Source organism: Strix aluco, chromosome 1, assembly GCF_031877795.1.
Source record: "Strix aluco isolate bStrAlu1 chromosome 1, bStrAlu1.hap1, whole genome shotgun sequence".
Lineage (NCBI taxonomy): Eukaryota > Metazoa > Chordata > Aves > Strigiformes > Strigidae > Strix > Strix aluco.
In genome coordinates, this window is record NC_133931.1 from 132,070,274 (window position 1) to 132,096,620 (window position 26,347).

The 26,347-nt window shown below is 37.3% G+C and overlaps 1 protein-coding gene across 4 annotated transcripts in view; it reads right to left on the reverse strand.

The window, feature by feature from the left end:
• Positions 1-2,216: 2,216 nt before the first annotated feature.
• Positions 2,217-26,347, reverse strand: part of COL28A1 (collagen type XXVIII alpha 1 chain) — a 69,371-nt gene continuing 45,240 nt past the window's right edge. For all 4 annotated transcript variants that reach the window (XM_074836317.1, XM_074836299.1, XM_074836308.1 and 1 more), the window contains 11 exons: positions 19,456-19,524; positions 17,307-17,375; positions 12,292-12,360; positions 9,720-9,800; positions 9,593-9,628; positions 9,374-9,410; positions 8,517-9,071; positions 7,113-7,297; positions 4,624-4,840; positions 4,005-4,181; positions 2,217-3,038 (listed from right to left, as the gene is read on the reverse strand). In XM_074836317.1, coding sequence (XP_074692418.1) covers positions 4,012-4,181; positions 4,624-4,840; positions 7,113-7,297; positions 8,517-9,071; positions 9,374-9,410; positions 9,593-9,628; positions 9,720-9,800; positions 12,292-12,360; positions 17,307-17,375; positions 19,456-19,524 — 1,488 coding nt within the window. In that variant the 3' untranslated portion in view covers positions 2,217-3,038; positions 4,005-4,011. The remainder of the gene's footprint in view (positions 3,039-4,004; positions 4,182-4,623; positions 4,841-7,112; positions 7,298-8,516; positions 9,072-9,373; positions 9,411-9,592; positions 9,629-9,719; positions 9,801-12,291; positions 12,361-17,306; positions 17,376-19,455; positions 19,525-26,347) is intronic.

Sequence of the window (26,347 nt, forward strand, 5' to 3'; positions counted from 1 at the left end):
ATGAAAAGATCTTTTCTCTCTGTCTTCATCTGGATATGTATCTCTGTCCCTAGATCTATGTACCTATCTCTCTCTCTCTAGTTACCTGTATCTATCTGTGTCTTCAATTTAAATAATTTCCTGCCTTTATCAGTGCAAGGAATCATTCCTGCCGAAGTGCAGGATGTCACGTGTACTGTTACTGACTCCAGGCTGCTGTGGGGTGAAGGTCCTTTTGGGATGGGGGAGATGCTGGTGGGTTTTTTTCTTCAGATAATTTTTTCTTCTTTTGAGGATCATATTTTGCTAATCTTTGTCTTAAAAATGTCTGTACTGCCTCTTTGTTTTAATATTTCTTACATTGCCCTTGTCATCTAACTGAAATAAATTCTGAATACTTGATTTGAGACCTAGCCTAGAAAAAAAGTTTCTCAATACCCCTTGCAAGTTTGACAGTATGTTAACACTGTATTTTAGTGTGTTTTAAGTTTTTAATCTACTGTTTCCAGCCAATTTGAAAGCATCATTGTGTCTATCCCACTTGCTCTTCTTTTTCCCTAAAATTGTGTTTATTCCTCTCTTGTTTTGGACATCTGTTGACTATTAAAAGTCTCCAGCACAACTGATATTCTTGGTATGATGGCATTGGCTTTACTACTGAAAGTAGTTTGATTCTTTCCATGATCTTTTTGACCATTAGTAGGCAGTTTTGTTTGCTTGAAACCTTTTATTTGACCTTTTATTTTATTTACTGCTTATGTCCCAACTTTATATGTGGCTGATTTTATTACAAGAGTCCATCTATATTATTTATTGTATACTTTGAAGCAATTTGTGGTTCTGATGCAAAAAACCCTAACAGACTTATTAAAAGTTGTTTCAAATTTTACTTTCTCTTTATTTTTCTGTGAAATAAAACTAATTATTGATTTCAACAGCTTGACTTCTGTTCTACACCAAGTCCCTTCATTTTCAGGGTATCACAGGACACATAGTACAAGGTAATGTCCTTGAGTTCTACTGTTCCATGTCACACAGAAGTTAATTGTGCCCTCTTTTTTTTTTTTTTTTTTTTTTTGAGTGATCACCATGTTAGTTCTGAGTATAATAAGAGCAGGATGGTTTTTGGGGCCTGCTGTCAGTTTTTTCTTTTCTAATTTGAAACTCACTAACAAGGCCAGAATTTTGGAAAAAAATAGTTAAAAACTTTTAAACTCTACTTCAAGCACATCTTTCCATAGAATTATGAGTTTCAATAAAGCCAACTGTAGGAGTTTCAATAAGGCCAAATGCCGGGTGCTGCACTTGCGCCACAACAACCCCCAGCAGCGCTACAGGCTTGGGGAGGAGTGGCTGGAGAGCTGCCAGTCAGAGAGGGACCTGGGGGTGTTGATTGACAGCCGCCTGAACATGAGCCAGCAGTGTGCCCAGGTGGCCAAGAAGGCCAGTGACATCCTGGCTTGGATCAGAAATAGCGTGGCCAGCAGGGACAGGGAAGGGATCTTACCCCTGTACTCGGCACTGGTGAGGCCGCACCTCGATTACTGTGTTCAGTTTTGGGCCCCTCACTACAAAAAGGACATTGAATTACTCAAGCGTGTCCAGAGAAGGGCAACGAATCTGGTGAAGGGTCTGGAGCACATGTCATACGAGGAGCGGCTGAGGGAACTGGGGTTGTTTAGTCTGGAGAAGAGGAGGCTGAGGGGAGACCTCATCACCCTCTACAACTACCTGAAAGGAGGTTGCAGAGAGCTGGGGATGAGTCTCTTTAACCAAGTAATAAGCAATAGGACAAGAGGGAATGGCCTCAGGTTGCACCAGGGAAGGTTTAGACTAGATATTAGGAAGCATTTCTTTACAGAACGGGTTGTTAGGTGTTGGAATGGGCTGCCCAGGGAGGTGGTGGAGTCCTGATCCCTGGAGGTGTTTCAGAGTCACATTGACATAGCGCTGAGGGATGTGGTGTAGTTGGGAACTGTCAGTGTTAGGTTAATGGTTGGACTGGATGATCTTCAAGGTCTTTTCCAACCTAGATGATTCTGTGATTCTGTAATTAGGTTTGCATCCTATCTGCTGCAAACAAATTCATTTTGCATGGTACATGCTATCATTTGGTTACATGTGGGGGGGGGAAAATTGTGCAAGCAGTTGTTTAAACATATCAAGAATTGTCCATACTCCTTGGCTCGATACTAGTTTTTTGTTTGCAAAGAAATAACAATGCATGACTCATCAGGTATTGCTTTCCATTTTAATCACATGCTCATCATTTTAAGTTTTAATGATACATTCATACAGGATTATGGTTAAAAGTAGAAAGGATATAAGTAAACATTTATATACATCTTTCAGTGCTTTTCCCTTTTTTAATTTAATAGCATATATTAGAGTGAAATAACTTTTTTTTTAACACAGAGGCCCTGAGAAATTAAAATGTACTAACTAGCCTAAAGGACATGTATCCTGTTTTTAATGTAATTCTGAATGAAAGTCCTACCTTTATAACTGAAAAGATTATACTGATGTTAATCCAAATGTGCTCTAACAGGGGAACCACCCCCCCAAATTACTTATAGGTATGGTATTTACATTCCAAAGAGGTACTCTAATTAATGGAAATCTTAATTTATGTCTCTAAATGCTGTTTTAAGAGTGCTAATTTCAGGAACCACTTACTCTTGTTTAAAACTAGAGCATATTTTATTCTTCCACACAACTAAGAGACCTCTGTCATTAAATGCTAAGTGTAAATGCTTTTGACATATTAATCCTAAAAATAGAATCTCATCATTGCCACAGGTAGTAGTAAGAAAATATAAATTTGGAGGGAAAAGGTATGTTCCCATGTGTGTGTATGTGTGATTTTAAGTTATTGGTATGGTGTTGCAGATAACATACGTTATACACGAATCTAGTTAATGTGGATATCATAGTGGGGAAAGCAGTAGAGCATGGTAGTAATATATTCATGTTAACACATTATTTTGGATTCTTCTCAGGCAGTTCTTCCTCAATACACATGAACTTCCAGCTTTAAAAACTCCAAACAGCAGGCATTTCTAGAAGAAATAAGGAATTGTTTCATTTTCCTGAAATGTTTAGAAAAACACATGCTACAGCTCCATAGAATTTTCTTGTACTGAAAGATGAAATTGAGTACTTAAGACAATTTATTGGGGATGAGCTATAGGACTTTTGTAAATGAAGTCATGCGTTACTGATAAGCAACCTCTTTGAAGTCCATGCCTCACTCACTAAGCATGTGGACCTAAAGCAGTTAGTACCATCTGCTTGGATTTCCAAAACATAAGGGCCCTCCCCAAAGGAAAGTTACACTGGTTTGAGAGGGACAGTCTTCTAATTTGTAAGTGGTGAAAAGAATAAAACAAAGGAAAGGGGATAAATGGTCAGTGAAGTCACTGGAGGATGTATGCTGTGGTCTGTCCTACTCAATGTAGTTGTAAGTGATCTAGAGAAGGGAGTAAAAAGCGAGGTGACAAAGTTGGTGACATTACTGTGTTACTCTGAAGTAGTAAAGAAAAGGGGTGACTGCAAGAAACTGCAGAAGGACCTTGTGATTGACTGTGTAGGCTGTGAGTAGAAAAGGAAAACTGAGTTTTGATAAATGTGAAATGATACGCAAGGGGAAAAATAATCGTAAATTCACATATAATTGGATGGGTTTTCAGCTCATCCTATAGATGAAGCCTTAGAATTATGATCTATGAAAATATCACCTCCAATCTCAGTAATGGTCAAAAATTCAAATACAATGTTAGAAACTGTAAGATAAGGAATAGAGAACAAAGTAGAAAACCTCACTGTGTCACTGTATAAATCCGTGACTACCGAGTGCACTTCTGGTCCCGCCATCTCAAAAAGGTTCAGACAAACATATCATGGTTGATCAAAGGTATAAAAGATGATATAATATGTATATATAGTATGGGAGACATTTAAATGAACTAAATCTTTTTAGCCTGGAAAAGAGGTGATTGAATGAGGACCTGATGAAGGCAACTTACTTATTCATCAGTCAATGCAGGTTTCTCGACATTCTTTTTCTGTTTCAAATCTATTGTTGGTACCACTACAACCTCCGTACCAGAACTGGCCACAGGAATTGCCATTCTTGTCATAATACCATTTCACCACGTAGTCCCGACAATCCCCTGGTTTCATAGGTTCCAAGCACCGTGGATCTGAAAGTATATCATTAAAAGTTAGCTTGGATTCTGGGGATAAGTTGCATTATCTTAGAAATGCCTCCTTCATAAGACCACCCCCCCTTTTTTTTTCTTTCTTGTAGTGCCTGTGGAAGTATATGTGCCTGTCTAAAATTTGTAGCCAAATTCCATTTCTATTAATGAGTTATCTGAATGGGCCTAAACCAAATACAGGATCAATTTGAAATGAGACTGCTTAAATCCTGATGTAAGAACCAAGCTACTATTTAAATACCTAAGCAAGGGTTGTTTGTCATCTAGGTTTGACAATCTGTCTCTCACTGTGTGTGATGTCTGTAGACAGAGCACCCAGAAAAATAAAGATGATAAAATCTAGTAACTGTATTGGGGAGGGAGTGTGGTTTGCTTGTTGGGGTTTTTTTGGTGCAGATTTGCTATTCAATGTCTGAGGACTTACCTTTTCGGGTTGTTGCTACTTGTGTTTGCAACACAGTTAGATGGTGATCTTCAGTAGCAGTTACATTGAACAAAGGGTTGACAACTGGACTCTGAGGTCTGATTTCAGATATGTCATAAAGCGGGGGAAATTTTGATTCTCTGTGAGCAGAGGTGGTCACAGTAGGATCCTGAGCAGATGGTAGCAGCTCAGTGTATCTGGTCCGTGATGGACTAAGCTGTAAAAGGAGTCAAAAATCTTATAACTTAAAATTCTGTCTGGGCTCAGATGCCAAGAGAAAAAAATGGAGAGGATTATGTAGGAAACTTTTGCTAAGTAACATATGAAAAAATACCATTAACAGCTAGTGGGTTCAGACCTCCTTCTAGTGATTACTCAGTACATGACCATAATTTTCTGACACTGAAAGCTGAATGAAAAGGCAAGGTAATGCCTTTGATCTAGTCACTAAGCTGAATTCATTCAATTGAAGCAAAATTTCAGTCACCACTTAGTCTGTAATATAAATAAAACAAAAAATGGTAGGAACTGTGGGGTAAATCAGTGCTTCTTAACATCTAGTACACTCACTGGGAATGATCTGACATCTTCAATCTGTCAAGAAATGGAAAATGGCAGGCAAGAAGAACATGGTGCTTGTTATTGATAGAAAAACACATGCTCCTCCAAAGATCATTTTAGATGTGAAATCCCTTGAGAACAGCCAAAATTTCCAAAACTTGTGTTATGGGAACCACATCCCATTAATAAGATGTGTCCTTGCCTGTATCCTGCCAAGTGACAAAGCACCCATTTTTCTCTTTCAAGTAACAGCCAGTTGCTAATCATTAGAATTTTAGAGTTTACCTTGATAGAAATGTTAAGAAACCAACCTTGCTCTTCAAATTAAGACTATTATACAAAAGTTTGCTTCTCTAGTGTTTCAGTATATTCAGGAAGATTTGCAAGGGTCTTAGTATAGTATAGCACAAATGTCTGTGTTAATGCCACACACCCATTATTACCTACTGAGAACAGGAAGGAATTTGACATTATTCAGTATCTGCCCATTTACATGCCACTACTGACATGCTCAGTCAGTTTAAGAAAACTCTTCAGAGTCATTGGGACTCTGAAAATTGAAGTCTAGGTGACATGTAAATGTGTGGACAATTAATCCAGTCCTTTGCATATTGCATTTCTTCTCCAGATTTACAAAAAGGCTGTGTTTATTTCTGATAGTAATTCAACAATTTTGAAAATTTAACTCTAACCATGGCCAGCCAGAACCAAGTGTGTGAGCATCTAATCACTTAGAACTAATTCTATCTTTGATCCTTATCACATGCTTTATAAAGTCAGCAACTATAAATCCAGGTTTACATTTATTTTTCTTAATGATACAGAATGTCAAAATTGACCCTCAGCATCACACAGATCTGTCTGGAGGTATTACAAGCCCCAAACCTCAATCAATCACACTTCTTATTCAAAGAAATTAAGCTGAATTTTGAAAGTGAACTATTTAATTATGAATTACATTACATAAACAATAATCCAAAGGATTAATATTAGCTAATCCATTGACTCCTCCGCAGTAAATCAGTAATATTTAATTAGCTCAAATCTGTATTCAATTCACTCAATATTTAAATACCAGTATCATGGTCCCCACTATATCCATTCCATGCAGCTACAGAGGTTTATACATCAAATATTTCAACAGTGTATTCAACAGGTTATAGGGGCAAGCAACGCTCAGTTTTCGTCATTGTCTGTTTTTAGGCAAAGCAATAAAAACACCCTGGAGAGTTAGTGCTGATATACTGTAAAGGTGACAAATATTCTACTCTGATACTAAGACAGTGGCTAAAAAATACCAAAGACCTAAGAAGGGAACTAAGGTGATACACACCCACAGAAAATATTTATCTACTGCATTAAAACTCCACTTGTCCTGTCTATCTGTGCAGCAGCACTGTGCTGGAGGGCAGATCCCCAATGCAGGGCAGGAGGAATTTAAAGCTGGAGGAAGAAGAGTAACAGGAGTGAGGAGTCCTAGAAGTACAGCCCAACGTGGAAAACAAAACAATGCTGAAGTCTCAGTAACACCTGGAAAGTGCGTGACCATGACAAGAAGCATTGTGCTAACAATCAGCTTGCACATAAATAAATGCCTTATACACTATGTATCTATCTGCCTCAATAGAGACAGATCTGTAAGATTTCTAACTCGCTTCTAAGATGAATAAGAACTACAAAAAAAGAGGGCTGTTGGCATTTATTGCAACTAAGAAACAGTATTGCCCTCTTTCTTCTGTAATCTTTTGTTCTCAACAAATAAGTTCACTCTAGCTGTAAAGGTTTTGTTCAAATCTTTTTTTGTCTAGCCAAATGATACATTATTTGCATATTAAAACACTGGTAAATGGTGAAATAAAGAGTATTTGAGTTCAAATAAAGACACACATCTTTTAAAAACATTTGATAGCTGTTACTTCTTTACTTACTGGGTAACCGGTTCCTTCTGTAGGGAGCACATAAATCTCTGAAGTAGTCATTTTAGGTAACTGGCTATTAGTATCTTCACTAGCAATTTCAGATTCTGGACTTGGATATGGAGATAAAACATCTTTTCTGGTGTAGACTTCAGACACATTCTCGCAGATTTTTGTGATCAGTTTATTTTCAAGGGCTGAAAAGATTAACAAAATGATGAAATATATTAAGGGTAATCAAGAAAAGTCGTAATGATTCACCACAAGCTTTCAGTGCGATATTAATCCTAAATCTTTAATGACAGTGACTGGTGAAAGACCATCTTCTAAAGTTATGTCAAAATGCAAATGAGAAGTAATAAAGTAAGGCACTCTCTGAACTATTTGATTTTAAGGCCCTTCTGTTCCTTTAAGAAGAAACAGATAAAAATACCAAGTCCTTTTTTTAAACAGAAGTCATAGCTCAACAGTGAAGAGAAAAAAGAGTGAAGGCAAGAAAGTTTTTACGTGTAAGAAGGAAAAATTAAAACTGGGTGACACATTCTACTTATTTGCATAAAAAAAAAAATAATCAGTGACTGGGAATACTTTTATGTTGAATTCTGGAGCCTGAGCCAGAGTCCTAAATTTAATCCCAGCTGGGACCAGAACCTTAGCCTGGACTCCCTTCTCACTGTTAACATCTTATAGCCAGACTTAACTCCATCTATAGGCTCAGCATAGCAAAATAAGTTTATACGTAGGAAAAATATACTTTATAGGGCTAGTCTGTGGTTAGTCTAGATCAAATTTTTTTTTTTTTTTCCCATTTTCCATTAATAGGTTTCCTCTGGATTTTCTCCTGATTCCAGGTGTGGCCACAGGATTTTCTCAAGCCACAGTTTGAAATATACAATGTACTATCAGACTCTGTTCCCTTGTGTGTTGCTCCACCACTTCTCCTCTAGAATCAGGATGAAAGTGTAGGTTTCCCTATGGTTTTCAGGAAAAAAAACCCAAAAGAGTGCTTGTAAGAGATGGTGGAGGGACTCCAAGACTGACAAGAGCCATATGAAATAGAGAGAGGAAGAGACAGAGATGTTGCATCAAGGTGGAAGAAAATCTGCACCTCTCTGGAATGGTTTCAAGCACAAAAGGACTGTGAGGGAAGGCTGAGGCAAGCTCTCATGAAAGAGGAGTGCCCCAAAGAAGGCCTTGGCTCAGAAAACTGATGTTCATTGTGTTTTATTGTTTCTGCAAGAAGTAAAAATTTGGTAAAGGTTTCATTTGGCCAAAGAAGAAGAGAAACAGAAGTGCTGCATCCAAAAGAGAAACATAAGTTGCCATTCAGCAGGCTGCCTTGCCTTGCTCTGGGAAAGGTCAGACTCTCCTATATGCTTATTTCAAGTTTCCTCTTACTGAAATAGTTTCTTTTACCTGAAAGTGTCATGAAGTCATCTATCTGGTAGACATGTTCTTCATCAGGGTCTGTTGCAATGAGCTCCATTTCTCTCAGAAAATCATCATAATGAGGATCAGTCATTTGAACAATCCCAATGACAAATATCTCAATATTCGTAGCATGGGCCTCTCTTACTACAGTATTCAGTGGTACTTTATCACGTGTGTCTGCTTGTCCATCTGTTATTACAACAGCCACTTTTCTTACTGCTGGGCGTGCTGCCTGAAATAACTGAATGGCTTTTTGGATAGCAGAAGCTGTGTACGTGCCTTCTCCGAAGTAGGGCATTTTATCAATAGCTGATTTCAGGTGTTCTTTGGTTGTGTATTGCTTCAGAGAAGAAACCAACTCCACTTTATGGCTGAAGTTGATAATGCCAATGCGGGTTCTAACGTGGTTGGCCGATACCTTGTCAATGACTGTTTTCATAAAAGTTTTGATAATATTAAAGTTATCTGGTCCAACACTTTCTGAACTGTCAATGACAAATACTAGTTCCAGTGGTGTTACTCTGCATCTGATACCACAACCTAGAAGAATAACCATTTCAGACATTTTATGAGAAACCACCTTCATAAAAATGAATTGAACTCATATATCAGATTTACAGTCAGTTAAAGCTCAATTAACAAACTAATTTGTAGTTACTGATACTGATAAACAGAAATAGAGCTGGACCAAATTACTTCCAGTATAGCTCTGGCAACACAGTGAGCATTGTTTTCACATCGTTGGTATCCTTACACACAAACACACAGAAGACAAATCCATTCAGTCAAAATAAATTAAGTGTTTTATTAGAACTACTTTTTTCCCATACTGGAATGCTTACCACATATTTCATTGATGAGTCTGATAACTTCCTCTCTCTGAAAAAGAGTATTAATTAATTTTTTGTGTGTTCTAATTTTAAGAATGCTGAAATCTATTTATTTACAAAAATACAGGCAATGTAATGCCCCATAAACAACCTTGTGTAACATCAGATAACCTTTAAATATTTTCCCCAAATAAACTCCTGTCTTTTAAATTAATTCATGTATGTACTTACCGAAAGACCAGGTTCACCTTTTCTTCCCCAAATTCCCTGAAAACATGTAGAGGGAGATAATTAACAAAAGCTAAATGTGTCCAATTTCTATTGTGTAAAATTAAGTAATATGAAAAATGTGTTTTACCTTTGGTCCTGGAGGTCCTGGGTCTCCAATCTCTCCTTTGGCACCTTTGCTCCCTGGATCACCTTTATCTCCATAGTCTCCCTAATTTAAAACCACCGTATTAAATGGTCAGTAACTCCAGTTTTGTTGATAGTCAGAGCTGGAGTTATGGTTCAATGAGCTTTTACAATAAATTTTCTGATTTTTTTGTGTGTGTCTGGTTTATCTTGTATGTAGTATGAAGAGAACATCTGAAAGTTGGTTCTCAGAGAAAGCAAGATGGGCAGTAAAAACATCTCTAAGAAATTTCTATTAAAAATTACCTTAATTCAGGAGTGAGGGGTAAAAACATCTTTATGCAAATGTCGAGAATATATAATTTTGTACTCTTCTCTGATTTTCTTGAACTCTAAAGCAATGTTTATACTGGACCTATGTTAATTCAGACCTACAGAGAGATATAACTGCCTCAGATCAGCCAATGTACTGAAACTCAGACCAGCTTTGTATAGAACACACATGAAAAACTGGGAACTTGCAAAGAACAGAAAAGGCATGCTTAGACTGTTACATCCATTCAAAAATACATAGTTTCACATGTAGAAGCAATTCTGCACTTTTTTCCTCAAGTGACTAGAACTGATTTCCAAAAAGAGAAAAGGTTCAATGTTATGCTATTTCAAGAGACAGTTTTCACATAATGTGGGTATGAAACATACTATCAAAAGATTCAGGTTCTAAATTAGACATGTCTTCAAGAAGGCAGGACAGATTGTGCAGGACAGATTTTTACTTCTTTCTGGAAGTTACTGACCACCTTACATTTACTTGAAACTTTAAAGCTTAGAAATTTATCTAGATTACTGTCCACTTTGATATTATTCCTCATTATTACCCAGCCAATGGAACCACATAGCTACCTCCTGTGTTACAGCGTTCGCTGTGGTGATTGCTATCAATTTTAAGGAATCTTTTTCACTCTTTCAGTCTGATTCTGATCTTATTCAAACTGGTATAAACCTAAAAATTGTACATAGCTCCTCACACAGCATTAAGAAAACCAGTCTCCACTAAGTAAGCTCTTGGAAGACAGTTTCTATTCTATTTCAGAAAATCATAATATCTAGCAAAGGGTATTACTTTCCGTTACCTGTCTGTTAATTGAATCTAAACTCATCAAAGTTAATGTCAGAATAAGGGAGAGCAAATATGATCTGCTGACTGCGGTGGTGCTGCTACTCTCTTACACATAAATATACTAAAACCTGATCTCTTTGGTATTTGGCACTTATATGAAATTCCAGCTGAACTAAACCATTCCTTTTCATGTGTGACAAGTCTGCTATATTAATAGCAAACAGAAAAATTGTGAGTATTTGGAGAGATTTACATTGGGTCATGAAGATTAGTCAGGATACAAGATGAATAGGGAGAACAGTGAAAATATTGCAATTATTATTATAGTATGTAGCATTTGGCATCTGAGAGAAAATAGAATTAGGAGGCAGAAATTTGAATCTGTGTGAAAGAGCTTGATATTCACTGTTGCATAAAAGCTCCAAGCTGCAGTAGCTTGAATACCACAGAATCTGAGAAAGTGCTATATAATGTGAGCTGGGTAGACCATAGTACTACCATGAACATCATTAGTGCAGGCAACAAATGGCTGGGGCTCTGAACGGGTACTGTCTGCCTCAGGTGACTACAGAGGGGATTGAACTCTTATTTGGGTAACTTCTTACAGTTAGGGAGCCTGATCTCTCTGCTCTCCCATGAAGACTGTCATGGCTTTTTTTCTCAGGCTTTCCAGAGCCTTCACAATAAATTTAATATTTCAGCTATGTTGTAATTATTGCAGGGAGACTGCCCAGCCGGCCCAGGCATATGCTGGGAATCAAAGGCAGTGTACTGTGTAATGCATTTACCTCAATGCTCATTCCGCCTGGGCACACAGTTCTTGCTTGTGTATGCACATGTTTGGTCTGCCCATCCACACTGACCATGAACCTCGGTTTTCTTGGGCTAGGCTGCTCCCATCAGAAGCTGCACATTTGAAAATCACTAATAAATAGCCAAAGTATTTAAATTCTCTTTGCACAAAATTTGTTAGATGGGAATAGGTATGTGTAGGAAATTCTTACAATTTTTATGTCAACAGGGAAGTTGTTCAGTAAGGAAAGATTCAAGCTTGGGCTTCAATCATTGTAAAAAAAAAAATAGAGTCAAATAAAACAAAGCCCTTAAAAGACATCAGTCAAAAAGCAATTCTTTTTTTTGTCAAAGCCTGGCAAATAAAAGGTTGTTTTGTAATACCTGAAAAATATCTAAGGTAACTGAATACATAATTTGACTAAATAGTATTCTCCTGCTAACAGGTATGACCTCATTCTGGATCCTCCTTCAGAGCCTGGTCCTTACTGACAGTTAGGATTTTCAGACTCCAAAGATGACAGTAAGTAGTAGGCACTTACCTTGCTAGCTACATAAGGTAATGTCTTTGCCTTCTATTAATCTTCAAAGACCTGTCACACCAAATAACCAATAAAAGAAGAAAAGGTTATCTTTTTTTCCTTACCACAAACCTAGGATTTACCTTTGGTCCAGGAAGGCCAATTCCCATTGATCCCTTTAGTCCAGGAGAACCTTGATATCCTTTTTCTCCCTGAACAGAATATGGAAAGTAAGTTTAACTGAAAATTAAAGCAAAATCTATGCTGTATCTATTCACTTCATAACATTCTGCATCACAGAGCAAGCCAGATATTTGTATTATGTGATGAAGCACCTAATTTTAAAGACAGAAGTTGTCTGAAGCTGGAGAAATAAGCAATTTGGTATGATTCAGAACACACATGAGGCCTTTATAAAGTATATAATGAAGAACTTATTCCTGATTCCTGAACCAGGTAAAAGACAAAAGTAACCTCACTGAGGCTTGGACAGTTATTAATCCAGTCTACAAGCAGGAAAACAAGGTCCAACACAAAGGTTCTCTATAAATACACACCCAGACTCTCTGCTGGGTTGACTTAGTTTTTCTGATCTTAAGTAAATAAAAAGACATCTCTGCTTTTCACAGTGTGGAGAGCAGAACTTCTGCTGATACTTCAAAAGACAGTATCAGTTCAGCTAAAAAGTTCAAATTTTTTTATAATGATTGTTACATATGCCCTGCTGCATGAGAGACTTGAAAAGCATGTTCATGCTAGCAGTATGGGCATACAACATGTTATAAAATACGTACAGAAAATCCTTCACAGCATCTGGCTTCCAGAAACTTTCCTGCTTTATTTAATAGGGTAACACAAATATTTTTTTCAGATTTACTGTTGTAGACATTTTAAACACAGCTAGAGATGATTCTATTCCCTGGTACATAAATGCTTCTCCATAGTTCACATTACATACATAATTCACATAACAGCAGTGCCCAGTGCAGGTACCAAAACCATCTCCAGAGAATGTCAATGAGATTGGGAGCAGTCATCACCTGTACCAAACCTAGCCTATGAGATGCAAGTACAACAATAGTTAATTTTTCAGTCAAGAGCTCTCAGACTGTCCGGCTAAAGCATCTTTTATTAATACTTGTACAGCTGCTCACAAATGGGCCTAAAGGGGTTATATTGCTCATAATGGGCAGAGAAATACAAAAATGTTTCCAAATTTATCAAGACTCCAGCTTTCACCAAAGGCATGCTAATGCAGAAGGACTGACCACTGGCCATTTCTGCTGTGCTGGGTAGTGGCTTATGGATTTCTGCAAGTGGAGAAGCAGCTGTGGAGTGCACAGCCAAGTCAACATTCTCTTCTCTTCAACATGAGATGCAGCTCCTAGAAGAGGCAGTATACTACAAGTCGTGGTCCATGGCTGCCTTTCCCTGTCCAAATTCCAGATTTGACTGAGAATCTGCTGAGATGGGAGCTTCTGCTTGCCCACGTGTGTGTTGTGGTCTTGCCCTGTGCTAGGCAAAGGCACCCACTGCACTTCACTGTTCACATCTCCACTGCCTTTACAGCCCTGCCCTGTGGGAGCCTCTTGGTCCGCTAGTCCTAACTCAGGGAGCTAAAATGCTCTGCTTGTCATTGGGATTACCTATCACTGACCTGCTAACCAGCTGCCTCTTGCCTCTGTAAGCAGAACTTCTCTCACTCCCCCCTCCCCAATTTCTTACAGCAGCAAAAATTCAGACACTGTTATGTAGACTCAGGAGACTGGAAAAGAAACTGTGCTGCACCAAATTACATAGCGGATTCACTAGGGGAAAAAAAAAAAACAGTTCCCGCAAATAGAAATATTCCTAAAGCAATGGGATGCACAAGGCAATTTATTTTGTGCTGTTGTAGGAATACACAGTGACTATTTAATCTAATTTACTTTAAGACACTTTTTAGCAGGATTGTGTTTCCTGGGTCCTTCAAGTAGGTTAGTAATGCAAATGGCTTTTAAACACAGTGAAACAGCGTGCCAGCTTGATTCGATGCTTACTGCCCAGCACTGGGACTGGCCATCCTTCCTGACTAGGGTCATCACACAGCTTCCTGATTAACACCTTTGCACATCTGCAGAGCACATACATATGAACCAGAATTAGGATACGCTGTGTATTCCAGTGGCCCTTCACTAATAATAAATGTCAGATCCGACAAAACTATAGATTTATTGTGGCCATTTGTTACAGCCCATTTGACATTGTTAGGATGGTGTTCAGGCAATGAAAACTGAATAAGACCTACTGTTCTAAAAAAATTCATACCTGTACAGCTGACATTTCTCACTGGCACACATGGGAGTTTTATTCTTTAAAATGTCAACTGCAGAACCAAATGCTGTTTCCTCTATTCATGCAATCAATCAGCATAAGAAGCACTTATCATAGATACCATAACCGAACATTTAGTAAAACCCAAGAAGTATGCTGTATTGACTTAAAAATATTTATTGCTTTGCCAGTTCAGTCCACTTCCATAATTAAATTCAAACTTGACCATCAGTCTTATCATAAAAACCAAAGTGGTATGCATGTAAAAATGCAGACCCTTGGATCCCTGACCCTAATATCCTGCTAGATTACTGATCAATAAGCAGACTTATGTGTAAAAATGTCATTCTATGAATTGAGTGCAGATCTGAGAATGTCTAGACTGTGGTTTTGAAAGGAAACCAAGCATAAAAAAAGAAGACCTGTGAATGTAGCTATCAACATAAAGTTACTCAAAAACCATCTCATTTTTGACATTCCATTCTTACCATACGCAGACTGAGCTATATGTACATATAAAAAAAATACTTGGAGTGATATCGATAGTTCAAATGCAGAAATATAGTAGCTTTAAGCTGATGAAGTGTGGCCAAAAGGAATGAAGCTTGACATGGCTGTGAAGAGATAGAAGGACAGAAGAGACAAACAGAAGCTCAACAAGCACCAGCATATGGAGGAAACAGGTATTATGGGATTGCCAAAGTCATTCAGAAATAAGTTGTTCCAAAGAATTATATAAAAATAATCTTATTTTAAAAAAAGCAGTTGTTAAGGGAAGAAAATTTAAATGACAAGACTGTATCTACACAACTTGTGGAATGCTGCAGAAACACCACCAGCTGAGTAAGATCCACCGCATCATTAGTTTTGGTTTCAAACCCAAAGACAAAGACCCTCCATAAACAGAGCACATGTTACTTTCCTACATGCCTAAATTCCACATCCTTATATTACAAACATGCCTTTGTCTGACAGTGTGTGTCAGTGGACCATGTTCTTCCACTGGAAAACTTCCATGATGAAACTGAGTTCTCTACACTTCTAAAATACGCTTTGGATACTTATTCACAGCACTGCCAACATAGCATCCAAAACTCTGTGTGTAGCTATGTAGAGATAGACAGACAGATAGATAGATAGGTAGACAGATAGATAGACAGACAGACAGATAGATAGATGTATATGTACACACTGAGCATATTTTGATTAACCTTCATTTTTTCTCAGGAACAGAAAAAATATTATATACATTTTTTTCATGTATCATCAGATGAACATGGTTGTTGAAACATTTCTGTTCAGAACAGCAATTGCACTTTTATAAATAACCTCACATACCCATAGAATTAACAGAGATATTTCCTAAGTATTAGATTCTGGAAACACATCAGAAATGTCTTTTAAAGCCAGGCAGGAAATAGTTTTCCTATACCATAAAGCCATACAGAGATGGCAGAAATTTTTCTATTTTCCACAAGAATAGAACAAAGAGCCTTCAGAGATTCATCAAATGAAGAAGAGAAAAGAAAATAAGAAGTTCCTTATGCTCTCACATTAAAATATGTAATAGCTTTGTGGTTCCTGATAACAGTTAATATAGAAGAAAACTGCAAACAGTTCAGAACTAAAGCTCTAGACAGTCGTGACTCTAATCGTGTATCTAACCTCTGCCTAGGAAACTCCCGAGATGAGATAAATCAGAATCTGTTAAAGAGAGTTATACAATAAGAAGAAAAGAAAGACCACAGTGAAGTATGTTTTTATGCTATGAAACACCTCACAGTGAAAAAAGGAGGGCTCTCTGCAGTATGAAAAGGGAAATTATTGAACATGAATATAAAAATAGAAGACATTGAAGCTGGAATCAGAGCAAGTACTGAACAAAACAAATTTGGAATCGGTGCTTTTCTGGTAAAGCTTGTATGAAGTAATTTCATGCTGGACCAAAGAAAGGTTCTCCTCTGAAACATTTTGCCAACAAGGTACATTTTTTTTTATTTGCTTCAACATGTCACTATTTTCCAGTGAAAACCTATTTTGTCAGTGAACTCCCTGGTGGCTTTAGTGTCTCCAGCCAACCACAGTATAGAGAGGCATCTTTCCTAACCCAACTAAAACAATGCCCCTCTTACTGAATCACTGGTGGTTTGATAACCTAGACTTGGAGAGCTGAGCACAATCCTCCCGATCTAGGGAAATATTCAATCATATGCTCAACTTTAAGCACACCGATTTAAGAGAAATAGGGGAAACTTGAGTTGTTCTCCACTAGTCTACAGTTTTAATAATCTTCTTCCACACGTTTATGACAAGGCAATTTATTAACTTTGAATGATCAGAATATGTTACCATGTTTGTGTTTCTCCTTATAAGGAGAGAAGGTGTGGTTACGGCTGAAACTGCGTGAGTAAAAACCTGATGAAGAGTATGTGGGAGACTGGCTAATTTCTTTTATATTCCTGTATGTGTTGTTTAATTTATTTTGACATGGTAGGTCTCTGTTACTGTCTTGTACAAGGGTATCCAGAGAAAACCCTGGATATTTTCTTCTGAACATCCTTTAAATCTAAGTAAATCAGTAAGATGTGGCAGAGATGAGACTTTTTCCCCAGGTTAAATATATTTCTAATGACAATAATAATAGAAGAGCAATCAGGTGCCACCAATACCAAAACCTCAACAGCTAAAGTAAATATTACATACCTTATGAACAAGAAACTTAAATATAAAATGAATATTTGCAGGAATTCACTGACTCAGTGGCAAAGAGCAAACCAGACAATGAATCTCCTTAAGAGACAGTTTTGAGAAGAAACTGGACAGATATCACATTAAACTGGATTACCTTGCTTCCTTGTATGCTGTCGCCAGGGGGGCCAGGTGGACCAGGCCAGCCTTTCTGTCCCATAATACCCTATAACAGTCAGTAGGGCAAAAAAAGATTTAGGAGGTAAATCCTGTTCCTGGTAACACTAAGGAAGTCATCTCAAAGTCACTGCAAGCAAAAAGTAAAACCATGTCAAAGACTCTAGTTCTGATTCTTCTTTGGTTTATGGTTTCTCACTGTGGGCCTTAGTAATTATCCTTGGCAAATTCCCTGGAAAGCAAAGGAACAATTAAGCTGAAAATAATTAAAGAATCAAATTTGCCCATGACAGTGTGATATTTTCCCCATTTTTTTCCTGCATAGAAACCAACAAAAACCGTCTTTATACAACAGCTCTGTCCAATCACTCCACACAAGGGAGGCACAACAGTAGAGGCACAAAGGAACAGAGCAATAAAACCCAGTGTGAGTAAATCTGCCAGGCATGTTAGCTAGTGCTTGTACACCATGTATATATGCTGACCCCCTGTGGTGCCATAGTCTCTGGGAGCACCAGTCATTCAGAAAATCCTAAGTGGGAGAGGAAGAGAGAAAAGCCAAAGCAGCACCTGCTGATCTGTGTCGATACAGTCAAAGCCAGGTAAAGCCCTTGTGCTTTGGAGACAGGCTAATCTAACAATTCAAAGTGACAAAGTGAAGCCTATCCCTTTTTTACATCAAAATTAAATGTTTGTTTTTCTTTTTTTTTTAGTTGAAAAAAGCTTTTGAAGTCTGACCAAGCTTCATAAAAGTTTCTGTAGAGTTCAGGTTGGATTTTTGATTACTGTCATAATAAATAATCACTGTGCTCCAATATAGTAAATAGAATTCATTCAGTGGTATGTAAATTACCTACATTTTGCAAACGTTGAATATTTAGGCAGAAGTACATCAGAACTTGATCATCATTAAATAGAAATATATAGCTCTAAATACGTAACTTCTAGATATTAGTGATGTTTGAAAAGTCATCATTCTCATCTGTATAGACAAAAAATTTGCCACAAAATTTGACAGAATCTCATGTGAAAAACACTGTTAATCTATATATTTATAAGCAGGGATTCACACAAAATGTTGTGCTACGTAGTTTATCTGAAGAACTAGATGCCACAAGCAGGTCCTCATCCTTGGAAACATTGTTTCCCAACAGAAAACACATTTTTCATTCTCAAAGGCTTTGTAAAAGCAGCACATAGTGTCACACATTTGTAGGATTTTGACACTCACTCCAAACTTACTTTTTTTAAACAGACTGTATCTGTATGATTTACCAAGGTACTGGGATTGCTTCAACTTTCAGAAAGCAAGACAAAGTCAGACATATCTCCTGAGAAAATATTCATGCTCTGTCACTCATTGCATTTCTTTAACAGGTTAGTAATAGTAATGTTTCTCCATTCAGATACTAGTTTATTCAAAATGGCAGTGGAGACTTCTGTTAATCCCTGTTAAGGAAATCACAGGAAAAAAAATACAAAGCTGTATCTATTTTTAACTTAAAGTGGAGAAATGTACACAATGTTTCTCCTCATTGCCTTTGTAAAAATAATTGATGGATACACCTATAATAAAAAAATCCAGGCATGCATTGAATTTCATTTCTTAGCAGTATGTCTTTTTTGAATCATAAATCACTTCAGTGGAGGGAGGAAAAAAATTGTCCAGATGTTGCATGCTGGCTGCTTATAGAATTAACATTTTGGTTTCATGTTTCGTTCCTAATGGTTTTACTAATGAAATTAATTGGATTCAATTTCATTGAGCAAAAATTGCAAATATAAAATTAACATTTAACATATTTGCCACCACAAAAGAATCTCTTGGAAACAGAATAGATACAAACAGAAGAAATGCATCATTTAACTAATTTATCAGCCTGATAGTTCTGTTCAATTTCCAGCTGTAATCTCATCAAGTTTAGCTACAAATGCAATTCTCATCCAGTTAGTATTCCTTCCTAATCTGGTTGAAAAGTGTATGGTTAGTGCACATGTTTTTATGCTTGATTTCTCCTGCAGTTGCACCAATGTAAATCAAGAACTGATACTTTGGTGTCTGAGAGATCAGAGTCTGGCAGCCTGCATCACAAAAGAGCACAAAAACTTCAGCATGGCATCATACCAACCTTGGGACCAACCATTCCTCTCCCTTTTGGCCCTGGGGGCCCAGGATAGCCTCTCATTCCACAGTCTCCCTGAAAATAAGCACAGAAATGTCAGTAAGTTATCACCTATTAACTGTTACATCTTTCATCCACTTACAAAGCAGTCACTCAAACTACTGAGCTTAAAAAACAAAACGTTTCATACATAAACAGATGCTTTATAGATAGATATTAAAAAAAAATAATTCAGGCATCTACATTATTTAAGCTCTAGGTGATGAACATTATTCCCCAAGCAAAGGTCCACATGATCAAAATCACCAACAGATTTAGGACTCTAATTCGCAAACTTATCAGCTACAGTAGGAAAGGAAAAGCAAACTCATTTGGAAACAACACTGTTTTTTCCATCATCTTCTGCAGGGGCTTATCAGGATGGACAGGAAGCTTACTAGTGGGACACAACAGTGATCAAGCCCTTTACTGATACTGTGCTTGTTCTGAAACTAGAGACATTTAATTCTCCAGAACTGTCAAACTGTGTTTATGAAAACTAAATGTATTTTAATAACATTGATATAGAACAAAAAGAACAGCCCTTTCTTTGTTTTCTTAAAAAGCCTTAATGCATATATGTTTAGCTTGATTTCTTAAGGAAATGAGGCTCTGTTTGTGTTTCTGCTTGTCTGTGTTAGTCCTCCTTTTTCTCCCAATATATTTTGAACTCATCAGTTGATTTCAGCCAAATCTATCAGAAATGTAGAGGCCTTGAGCATATTAATTTTTGACAGTTTTGGTGATAATTGGAGGCTGGGTAAAGGAGAGAGATTCAATTTATGCTTTTAGTGAGGAAAAAAACCCAGAGGGGGCTCATCCCTTAACCATCAGGTAGACAGAAGTCAGCAGCTGGCTGGCCAGAGGGGATGTGGGCAATGCTGAGCGTGATGCTGCCTCTTGTGCTGCAGACAAGCCCAGTGAAGGAGATGGGGGTCAGGGGACATTACTGGTAAGGGGAAGGCATGGGAACATAAGAGGCAGTTTTGTTTTCCTCATAATTGTCCAAATGAGGGAACAGGCACACATTCGGCACATGATCACTAGAAAACTCCCATCAGTTTGAAAAGAAAAAAGAAATCTGTAACTGATAAATTAAAGATACAGAAAATCCTGAATCAGGTTAAGCAAACATCCCTAAACCTATGCCTGTGCAGGCAAGTGCAAAAGAAAGAAATGTTCTGATAAGCTATTGATCATCCAATATATTAACAACACAGACAAGAAGAAAATGTATGTCTTGACAAAATAAAAAGAATCATTATAAAAACTCTTAATCGTACTTGTTTTTGCAATCAGAAACGCTGTAGAAATGGCTGTGCCTGCAGAGGGAGCATTCTAACTAGGAGAAAGGTGCAAGTATGAATCACACAAATCATAGATGACGCTTGAGTTGTGCTAGGTGAAAAGAAACAACATATCAAACTGATTAAAAAGGAAGGAAACAAAAATACAGAATCTTTCACTGACTTCCTTTACTTTCTGGAAGGAATGTGTGCAGTCATTATAACAACTGCTTTTAGGAGAAATGCCCAAGGTTCAATATCTAGCAAGAGATCATTCCAATCTGTGTTTTTTATATATGGCTGTGCTACTCTCATGCTAAGTCCCAACATATGTGATATTTATGTAAATATATTAGGGCTTAAACTATGCTCAGGTTTGATGGATTTGGAGAGGTGGGAACTCTGAATCTAAAGGCTGAGGCTTAGACTGAGTTTATAAAGCTTTCCTTCTTGATGTAACATTTGGCTTCTGAATTTATTTTCAACTCCTCTTTCTTCCAAAGCACTGGAGACTGGCCAATTTGAGTCAGGACACAGGCATGGTACATGCTTTAAACTGGTGTATCAAGCTCATTGGGTTAAACTGATTACCATGTTCAGTCAGGAGGAAATTTCTCCTTTAGATTTGATCAGAGATGGGAGTTTGTTGTTCTCATCTAGTCTGGTTTGGAAAAGGGAACTAAAGAGAGAGCTACTCTTTTTAGTAATGTTCTTCTTCAGATGTCCTGAGGCTTTTATATCCCACCTTCCCTGCTAATGCAAAGATCCAAGATACTGGCAATGCCCTTGAACTTTCTGTCAATTCCACACACACCACCCCCCCCCCCCCCCCCCCAATTCTAGCTATAAACTCTTAAAGATTACAGTCTTAAGTACTTAAAGAATGTATCGCTTAAGTCTGGTACATGGTGCTGGGAAATGCCCCTCTGCAGTGAGATGAATGGTACAATATTCTTGATCCTGTAAAACATGCCCGGTTTCTCAATTCCCCCCTGCAATGCGTTTTCTTACAATTAGCTTGAGATTGTCATATTACTAGGAAATGCTGAGAGTCTAGGCAAGTGTAGCCATGTATTATCAAAAGAATAATTATTGGTCCTCAATGTCCCCACAAATCAAAATATAACCTTAAGCTGTTTGTAGGAGAACTCTTCATGAGCAGAAGTTGCACAGAACAGTCCAAGCCTCCCTCTGAAACCTGCCAGAGTTGTCAGAGCTAAGAAGTGGATATATAGATAAGACTTTGCATTATAAGTTTTTTTTTTTAAGGAGATTCTGGGCTGCTGTGGCCTGTGAAAGCCTGTAAGCTGCTGTGATGGAAGCTGAATGGGAGGTTACCAAAGAAGTAAATGATTCCTTATGGTCCAGTATCCAATATACCTACAACCTGCTCTTAGACCAGCCCTGACCAAAAAGAGCGTAAAGGTGACTTGAAGTCATCTGTCTCTTCCTCCCATGGGTAACACATTCTTACACAGGGTCGTTGCAGGTGAAGGATCGAATTTTAGCCTCACATGCTTAGTTAATACCAGATGTCTCAGTGAAAAGCTCTTTTGTAGAGCTTTATAGTAATCCTCAAACTTTCTGTATTTCTTGGCTTAGAGAAAAAGACTTTTACTTTGCTTTATAAGTTGCAAAGTGGAGCAGTTCTTTTTTCTAAGGTGTGACACTAAACTGTCCTCCAGGGAATTCATTTCAAGAAGGATTAGTACTGTTCTTTGATGAGGTCTAATTTATTTCCTGTATTGTGCTTGTAGACAAGCTTGTCACCATCAGCAAAACAGTGAACTAGAAAAACACCACTGAAACAAGAAATAAAGAGCTGAGTCAAGACAGTGTAAAGTATGGGATTCCGATGTCTATTCCATACCATGTGTTCAAGAAAATTCATTAAATGACCTAATGGTCATGTGAAAAAGAAATCTTGGCTTCCAAATATACACACCTCATTTACTGTGAAGCATGTATATTTGATACTGAAATATACAACAGACACTGCAATACTCTCTTCAGTGGGACCTAGCGGATATAACAGTATTTGTAAGAAGAACACATTAAAAAAAAGACATTGCATCTCTACTTTCCACATTTTAGTTCAAATAAAGAGGGTCCAAGCTGCAGAAGTTATTTATATTGCAACTGGATCCAATCCAAATGTTCATGCACTAGGGACTACGCTAGGGGTTTTAATAATCCTTCTGCTATCCAGTTACTGAGAATGAAGCTTGCTTTATTTCTAGTGCTGGGCTCTTGCTCTTGAATGTCTGTAACCCACCTCCTAGTTGGCAACAGTGCTTTTAAATCAATTTTTTATTATATTCTGACATTATGTGCTTCTGTTTTAATGCTACAGAAAACAGGGTGCTGCCAGGATTGAATGCATCCCACATGTTCCAATTTTGTTTTCATGTGAATTTGACCTCTGATACATAAAATTCCTATCTAGCAGTGTGCACATATGTGAGCCATTTCTGAAAGTGGGGAGAACAGACCTCTGATTCAGCTGAGTGGAACATTCCTATATAATGATACTCAAAGGAATCTCAACTACTGTGTAAATTTATAAGTCTCTTTTATCAAAGAAATGTTCTTTTTTATATGCAGAAATTGTTGCTGTTCTTCTTATATTCATTTTTTTATGTGGAAGGGATGAGAGGTAGCCAGTGCACTTACATTTTATTTAAAAAAACAGAAGATTGTCCATTTTATCAACTAAGTTCTGCGGAAATTCTTGCAATTCAAGTGAATTGTTTTTCCTTGTGGCACCTTTGCTACCAGAAGTTATGTAGAGACTAAGGATTAAAACATTTGTATAAGCAAACAGGAGAAAAAAATCAGGGAGAGAGAAGAGCTGTTTATATACTTAGTTTCTTATTTTTTCCAGTGTACTCTACGCCATGTCTAGTGTGCACTCAATCACAGATGTTATAGATGTTATCTATTCAGATATAATGGATGTTATCTATTCAGATAATGCATGCTTTGGTGCAGCAGTCACACACTGCAAAAGTTACGGTTGCTCACCATTTATAGAAGGAATATGCATTTTCCCCCACAGGATTAATGCACCAATCTAGGTGCATCATAAAGAAGAAACATATCTATTTTAAAGTAAAAAATACAAATTAAATTTTTATCAGATGTTTTTAATTCTTGGGGGTTTTTTTAAATTTTCTGACAGAGACTGTTAGATAAGCACTACACTGAGCAGCCAGATTTGATAGACAATACTGCACTGTGGCACAATCAAATATGTAGATCCACACAAAACTTTTCATACAAAATTTGATGTGAGCACAATTTGCCCTAATTGTGTTATGTTACTTGCAAAGATATCTACTCCAGGGTTCTTTGTAATACAATTCCTCTTAGAACAAGATGCCACTTCTCCATAACCCATGGATATGGTGCATTCTGAACCCACAACTGGTTATTCCGAGTAGAAACCTCTGCTTGATAGGCAGCTTCTAACTCTATGTGTCCGTCAACAAATAGCGCTACAGGCCCAATAGCAGTGAATTTTCAGCCTGATATTTACACTGTATGCAATGTGAGGAGACCTGCCTGGTCTGTTCCTGTGGACTGATCACCCAGTGCGGGTAGAAGTGCATCAAGAGCACTTCCAGATTAGATCATCTAGTTTAGCTTCATCTGAAGGAAATCCATTGCCTGGCTTGTGGGACTGCTCAGACCTCTTTTTGGTCCAGAACCCAAAGCACAGTAAATGGATCCACTGGGAGATTCAGTTCAACACCACATTTCTGATCCAGCCTAAAACACCCGTGCAGATCACCTGAGAAGACTCTTAGTTTGTGCATGTGACTACCTGAACTCAGCACACGCTGAGGTCTTGCTCCTTAGGCTGTATCACACCCAGCTCCCACAGCCACAGGAGGCTCTGTTCTATTAACCTTAAAACACAGCTTCCTTTGCATCCATGTTTTTCAAAAATTTGGTTCTTAGAATCAAGCTACCTAATTCTGACAATTTTTGTGACAATGGAGATGACTTAATGGAAATGAGGAAGATAATTTTAATTTACCTGACACCCCTATCAGACCTGAAATTGTCAGAAAACAAATGAGAATAGTGATAACAATTTATCAGTTTGCCTTTGCCTAATCTTTTGCTGGCTTATTTATAGATAATGGATTAGGATGAGTTTCTGTTACTAGATATTCCATTTTACTATTTCCTGTCGTAATTAAATGCTATTAAATTATAAGACCCTCACCTCTTGGTCACAGCTATTTCACTTTTGCTCAGTCAAATTCAGGTTGAAGTAATGGGCCTATTGCCAAATTCATTATTAATTGGTAACGTTCAACTAACACAGCACAGGTCATATTCCTCCACAAAAAGATACTACCAATAAACCTCCTTTGCTAGTACCATGGATATACTTCAGCCCACAGATCTGGAGTGATGGTAATACTTCTTATGCTGTTCATGGGTGGAGAAGAGACTGACAAGGAAGACTTGATGTCTTTGTAAAGGAATATGAACAACTCACATCAACTGGCAATGATTTATATTACTTAGAGATGAAAGTGAAAACTGTTAAGTAGTATAATAGCTAATCTATGATTTAATTAAATATATATGTTATTATACCACAAGACTTACAGTGGTTTAAGAATAACTGCGATAAAAAGGCTAGATCCCATGTTCTCCCCTGCAAGAACTGGATATATTTTCTTTTACTTTACTGCTTTTACCTCCTCCCCTCTAATGCATTTTATGATACCATATTTTACTTCCACCATTCATGATCTGGGTTGAAACTTTCCTGATAATCATGCAGCCAAAGAATTGCTTATCGCAGCAATTACATAAATTCATGATTATAAGTACAAAAGGAACTTGTGATCCACTTTTTGATCTCTCATATAAGCCAGGCACTATGATTTTCCTAAGTGCATTTCTGTATACCTGATACTTTTCAGAAATACAACCACAAACGTTGACTATAAAAACTGAAGTTGTGAGAAATTTTACTGCAATTATTCTAGTGGTTTCCTTTCACTTAAAAAAACTAATAAAATCCTTTATTTCCATTTTGGATTTCACTCAAATTTATTTATATTAAACCCCTATATTCCCACCGAAATTCTGATTTATATTTCTGAGGTTTGTAATCTTTCAACCATGGCATCACAGTGGGAGATCATCTTATTTGATCACCTGACATGACCTTCCCATTCCTTTTCTTTGGGAAACACTCATTTCCAGTATATGTATTTAAGAAGCAAGGGGGAATTCCAGACATAACGATTCCCCCAGACATTCTGTAGTCATGTTTCATTTTTATCAATATCTGCCTTAATAATTTCATACAAGATTCTAGGGTTTTAATGAAATGTTCTTCTGTAGTACCAAGACAAATGTCTTATAAGATTATATTATATCAAGTCTGATATCTCTATTTGGAAAAGATAAAATCTCATATAAAAAATCTAATTAGTTTAACCATATGTATTTTCTGTAAGTCTATATTGAATAACATAATTGAAATGACTTTTAGTTCTTTGGTAGTTTGTGTCAGGGGCCAGACCTTGCATTACTTTATGTGA